The sequence below is a fragment of the Polypterus senegalus genome, chromosome 1, assembly GCF_016835505.1.
Source record: "Polypterus senegalus isolate Bchr_013 chromosome 1, ASM1683550v1, whole genome shotgun sequence".
Classification (NCBI taxonomy): Eukaryota; Metazoa; Chordata; class Cladistia; order Polypteriformes; family Polypteridae; genus Polypterus; species Polypterus senegalus.
Window position 1 is genome coordinate 159,130,007 of NC_053154.1, and position 6,911 is coordinate 159,136,917.

The window sequence follows — 6,911 nt, forward strand, 5'->3', positions numbered from 1 at the left end:
GCAGCGGGACGGACAGACACACACGCACACTTCCATGCATAGACGTTTATATATAAGATATATAACTGCTCAAAAGGATTAAAGGAACACTTTGAAAATACGTCAGATCTTAATGGGAAAAAATCATGCTGGATATCTATACTGATATGGATTGGGTAATGTGTTAGGAACGAAAGGATGACACATCGTTTGATGGAAATGAAAATTATCAACCTACAGAGTGCTGGATTCAAAGACACCCTGAAAACTGAAGTGAAAAAACAATATGTCAGGCTAGTCCATTTTGCCGAAATTTTATTGCAGCAACTTAAAATCATACTGAGTAGTTGGTATGGCCCTCATATGCTTGTATGCATGCCTGACAACATAAGGGCATGCTCCTAATGAGACGATGGTTAGTGTCCTGGGGATCTCCTCCCAGATCTGGACCAGGGCATCACTGAGCTCCTGGACAGTCTGAGGTGCAGACTGTTTGGTGTAAATCGGTCATGCTGAACGATGTTACAGGCAGCATAACATTCTCCATGGCTTGGCCAGACCCTTTCACGTCTGTCACATGTGCTCAGGGTGAACCTGCTCTCATCTGTGAAAAGCACAGGGTGCCAGTGGTGGACCTGCCAATTTTGGTATTCTATGGCAAATGCCAATCAAGCTCCATGTTGCAGGGCAGTGAACACAGGAACCACTAGAGGACGTCGAGACATCAGGCCACCCTCATGAAGTATATTTCTGATTGTTTGGTCAGAGACATTCACACCAATGGCCTGCTGGAGGTCATTTTGTAGGCTCTTGCAGTGCTCATCCTGTTCCTCATTGCCCAAAGGAGCAGATACTAGTCAGTCCTGCTGATGGGTTAAGGACCTTCTACAGCCCTCTCCAGCTCTCCTGGAATAACCGCCTGTCTGCTGGAATCTCCTCCATGCCCTTGAGACTGTGCTGAGGCACAGCAAACCTTCTGGCAATGGCATGTATTGATGTGCCATTATGAAGAATTTGGACTACCTGTGCAACCTCTGTAGGGTCCAGGTATCGCCCCGTGCTACCAGTAGTGACACTGACTGTAGCCAAATGCAAAACTAGTGAAAAAACAGTCAGAAAAAATGAGGAGGAAAAAATGTCAGTGGCCTCCACCTGTTAAACCATTCCTGTTTTGGGGGTCATCTCATTGTTGCCCCTCTAGTGCACCTGTTGTTAATTTCATTAACACCACAGCAGCTGAAACTGATTAACAACCCTCTCTGCTACTTAACTGACCAGATCAATGTCCCAGAAGTTTTATTGAATTGATGCTATACTTTGATTAAAAAGAGTTCCTTTAATTTTTTCAGCAGTATATATATATATATACATCCATTATACAACCTGCTATATCCTATAACTACAGGGTCACAGGGGTCTGTTGGAGCCAATCCCAGCCAACACAGGGCATAAGGCAGGAAACAAATCCCGGGAAGGGCGCCAGCCCACCGCAGGGCACGCACACACACACCAAGCACACACTAGGGACAATTTAAAATCGCCAATGCACCTAATCTGCATGTCTTTGGACTGTCTCACACACACACACCCATATACATATACATATATACATAAATGCTTACATATTCATATATATATATAGAGAGAGAGAGAGAGAGCGAGAGAGAGAGAGAGAGAGAGAGAGAGTATATACATACACACACATACACGTCGATATTCCTATATTATTTTTATTTTTTTCCCTAGATTTTCTTAATCACTTATCCGTAAATCTGAAAAGGCTAGCACACATCTGTTTGTTTTCTTCTAAAACTTCTCAGACGCGCTCCATCCAATCCTGAGTCTCTGAGATCCGGCAGCACTGGGTACACGGCGGTCACTGAGACTCATGGACGTGGAATCGTACGTGAGAATATGGGAGCAGCAGCAGAATACATGGGCAGGCATGCGGAGAACTGTAAACTCCACATAGGTAAGGACGGAAAAGGCATTTTAACTCGAGATTCGGGATCTGCGAAACAACAACGCTAACCACCGCACCACCATGCGAGCCTAAGGTTATGTCAGTTCCATGCAGTTAAAACTAAAAAAAAGCTAAACTAAGGCTGAATCCGTTTTTCTACAGGAAATGTCATCCATTTCATCAGCTGCAAATACCGTAATGTAACAGAGTGGACACGTCATTAAAATCCCTAATACATTCCTTCTGCCAGGATGATTTATTTTAACGTATCAATTAAATTAAGTATTCGATATATTACTGCACTTTTACAGAAATTCCAAGACTGCATGCGCTGAATTTTACTTCAGGAAAAAGCACGTCCTTAAGGAAATCACACTTTTCATTTGTTAATTCACTTCTTTCACCCGTATTTCTTGTTAACCTGAAATACTGTCATACACATTTTACGATTTCAGAACAAATCAAACACTACTGAATAATCGCCTGAGAATAAATGCAAACATTAACTTACCTTGCCAGATTCCATTTTCTGCTCGCTGCCCCAAGTTTTCCTGTGTTTTCCCTCTAATGGCTAACGATCCAAGGTCCAGTTATACAAGATTAATAATCAAACTGCCTCTCACGCGGCTGCAGCATGACGGCACAGGTGAACACTGCCTAAAGTGCGATAGTTGGGGAAAACAGTGAACACGAGACCACCGGTTGTGACACTTATACTCCATCATCACTGATGCGGGGGTTTGATCTAAATGCATGGCATTGCTTAATATTTACTCTGCTTAACCTTTGAAAAACAGGCAATACCGCTTTTGTCATTTGTGATGATTTATTTCATAAAGACGGTGTAGCACGTGGAACGATATTGACTACCACTAAGAACATTTTCCTCAGATGTCATTTTAAGCTACTCCAGTCACCTTCTGTGGCACTCTTGACAGAATTCTTAATACCACATTTGTCACACCATGTTGTTAAATAATTTCACAAATTAGGATATGTCATACAGGTGTCTACACTGCAATGTTACATCATTTGGGACACCTACAATCAGAAAAATGGCACATTTGTCAATGAAGTAGAGTCACGCTGTCCAGGCATGGCTCCTGTTTTTTCTGTGCTGTAATGGGCTCCAACTTTCCCTAACTCTAAGCTGAATGGGTGATTTAGTAATGGAAGGGTGTCTCATTTGTTTAGCAATTAATGTCCATGTGTCTATTCTCAAAGTCTGATTAATCCAATACCTCCAATGTGGACCGCCCACCAGTCGCACACGGGTCACCTCACAAAGACACCCACAGTCACTTAAACTGGGACACTTTAGAGATGGTGATTTACAAAATGTGCTTGCAATATTTATTTAAGAATGAGGTTAAGATGGAATGAGGTTAAGATGACAGACAGCATTAAAGGAGATAATAAAATACACTGTAAAAAAAAAAATGTTAAATTTACGGTAAAAAACTGGCAGCTGGGGTCACCAGGGGCCTCATGTATAAACGGTGCGTACGCACAGAAATGTTGCGTAAGAACTTTTCCACGTTCAAATCACGATGTATAAAACCTACACTTGGCGTAAAGCCACGCACTTTTCCACGGTACCTCATGCCTTGTCGTACGCAAGTTCTCCGCTCGGTTTTGCAAACTGGCAGCACCCAGCGTCAAAGCAGTGCTACTGTTCTTGTGTGATTACTCATTATTTTCATGACGCGGCTTTATAAATACATAGAAACTAACCGCATATTGTTTATTAGTGTAATGCATCTGATTGTAATTAACTTGTAACAATATAATGGTCCAGGGAACAGCCATAGTATTCCAAATACCATAACTGCTTTAGCGTTGTTACTCTCACTTCTCCTTCTTCTTCTTCTTCTTCTTCTTCTTCTTTCAGCTCCTCCCGTTAGGAGTTGCCACAGCGGATCATCTTTTTCCATATTACTCTCACTGCACGACTCAGAGTATTTATATCACTGTATCTGAGTGTGAATCACAGCAGCAGCTGATCAGAAAGAGAATTATCGGTATACGGCATTAAGGATACGCTGTCTCAGCCACTGCAAAATGTTTTAAAGCCTTTCCTGTACAGACCTCGCGGTTCAAAACAGTTTAATCCCAAGAACTTTAAATCAAGTGCTCCTTGTAGAACGGTTTGTACTTATAAGTACAATCACCCCACTGTAAACTTGCACTACAGTTATAATATCTCACAACCTGGGACACTTTATAAAGCGCGTATTTACATATGATGACGATATCATTTTTAAGGTGAAATGCAGCAAAATATGTTTGTTAAATTATACACATAAAACTTTAACTTCATTTAAATAATCTATATTCTTCACTGGGAGTGTCGTGAAGGATAGAATAATTAAACATGTACTACGAAGATATTTCAATGTTCCTTAAACGTTTTGAAGAATCGGCTAAGCTTACAGATGGCTTGAAAAGCAAGGACTCTTGGGACGGCCACACCAATATATATTAAATATAAAACAGAAAGAGAAAATAACAACACAGCTAAAAACACAGCGACAAATTTCGACAAAAGATAAATGCTTGTCATGAGCACGAGGCTCATGAAACACATGTTTAATAATGTGCTTTAGCTCCTATCATCATGAAAATGACATCACGTATACATCTCAGTATTTTAGTTATTCAGAGAGCTGTAATATCACAAATGTAATGGACTCTGTGTCCAGTTGGAGGAAGAGAGCCAGTTTAAGAAGCAAGTAGTGATTCACACACATAGAGCACATAGAAGATCACATACAAAACAAAGCATTTAACATGCTACTTTAATTACGATGTAATTTTGAGAAACTGGTTAATTAAACGATTTTAAGATGAAGTTTATAATCTATACTAATAAAAGGCAAAGCCCTCACTCACTCACTCACTCACTCACTCACTCACTCACTCACTCACTCACTCACTCACTCACTCACTCACTCACTCACTCATCACTAATTCTCCAACTTCCCGTGTGGGTGGAAGGCTGAAATTTGGCAGGTTCATTCCTTACAGCTTCCTTACAAAAGTTGGGCAGGTTTTATATCGAAATTCTACGCGTAATGGTCATAACTGGAAGCAGTTTTTCTCCATTTACTGTAATGGAGATGAGCTTCAACGCCGTGGGTTTCGTGTGACATCATCACGCCTCACACGTAATCACACAGTACATAGAAAACCAGGAAGACCTCAAAAAAGCGCTGAAGAAAACATGCATTATATAATTGAGAAGGCAGCGAAACAATAAGAAGCGAGCAAGTGACATATACAACCATATTCATGAGTTCTGCTACTTCGGAAACAAAGCACGATGTAAACCTACACTTTAAATTAAGTTCATAGACAGGCTGCGCTGGCGTTTGTAATTTAGTGCCTGCCCATATAAGGCCGTCCGTCAGCGGCAATCCAATAGCAAACTCCCACTAAATATTCACGGGTTAAGGACTGTGCTTATGGAGAGGAAGATGAGATGGTCAGGGTGGTGTTTGACACAAACTCAGCGAAACTGCGAGAGAAAGTTTTAAGTGCCAGGACTAAGGTAACATTAAATACAGCCATGGACATAGCACGAGATGGCACCAGCACAGCTGGGAACCTTCGATGCATGTACACCGAGTGGCTCACGGAACTGACGCAGTGCACAGATAAAAGCAACAGTTCCAAAGAGCTGAACAAAACCAATTACACAATTGAAAAGGCAGCAAAAATATGAAGCGCCTGATACATACAAGCATATTCATAAATCCAAAACAAAGCACACGTTGGAAAAAGTCAATGTCCCGCTAAAGGAAGACAGTGTAAAAAAAACCCGTGCATGCAGTGTGTCAGGTCTCAGATAAAGAAGAAGACGAGCTGTTTATTGATGCAGTAAGAAACGAATCGATGAATGAAACCTGTCATCTTTACAACGATTGACAAACACGGAATGTAACTTGAACACAACACATCCTACAAATACGAACCTGATTGAAAGAAATAATGATAATCAAATCCTTGATGACAGCAACACTCAGTAACACTCACAAAACAAATACTGTATATTGACAGTCATGTTACGTTATTTTTAAAATGTTCCCTTTTCTTTTCTAGCTTTTTAACACACTACTTCTCGCTGCGATACGCAGGTATATATATATGTATATATATATCCCGATCTACATACTCGAATAATGGATACTTTATTCGCCATCAATGATTGTTTTGGTAAAGCCATACTCAGTGTATTCATTAGATGAACGGTAAAAAGTAAGAGCGAGGAGGATGACTTATTGAGGCATGCAGGCTGTAGTGGCCAACTCTATCTGAATTGCGCGATCACATTTGAAAAATATATCTTTTCAAGTTCTATTTAGTCCATATGTGTCAAACTCAAGGGCGCACCACATCCGCCCGGCGTAATTATATCCGCCCGAGATCATTTTATATACTGTATTATTGTTATTAAAGCCCGGTATATGAAGCGCTGGTAACACAATAAACTACAGATCCCATAATGCAGCGCTTCAGCTGCCTTGCCGAACACTTACCGCGTTAATCAAGTCTACCTTATGATGCTGCAAGTTATTGCGAAGCTAGCTCACACGATGCTGAAGAGAAAAGTTGATTCTGAAAATAGAGCCTTTAAAACCGATGGGAGGCTGAGTATATGTTTACTGAACCCGTGTGTCTCATTTGTGGAGCTAATGTGGCTGTAATTACAGAATTTAATCTAAGACGGCACTATAAAACAAAACATCAGGGTAACCTGAAAGACCTGAATGCAATGCAGAAGATACAGAAAGCAGAAGAATTAAATAAGAATCTGACACTTCAGCGGACGTTTATACCCGTGCACAATCACAAAGTGATTTCAAGTGAAGCTGCTTTTATGGGAGACACAAATGCACCAGTGCACTTTCCCTGTTGCCAAGTAATGTTAAACCAAGTCGTCACTACGGTGTTCCCAAATCGCACTTTG

At 40.9% G+C, this 6,911-nt stretch overlaps 1 protein-coding gene across 1 annotated transcript in view; it reads right to left on the reverse strand.

The window, feature by feature from the left end:
• slc2a2 (solute carrier family 2 member 2) overlaps window positions 1-2,610 on the reverse strand; it is a 45,229-nt gene extending 42,619 nt beyond the window's left edge. Inside the window, exon 1 of the mRNA XM_039761334.1 lies at window positions 2,454-2,610. Coding sequence (XP_039617268.1) covers window positions 2,454-2,468 — 15 coding nt within the window. The 5' untranslated portion in view covers window positions 2,469-2,610. The remainder of the gene's footprint in view (window positions 1-2,453) is intronic.
• Between the last annotated feature and the right edge of the window lie 4,301 nt (window positions 2,611-6,911).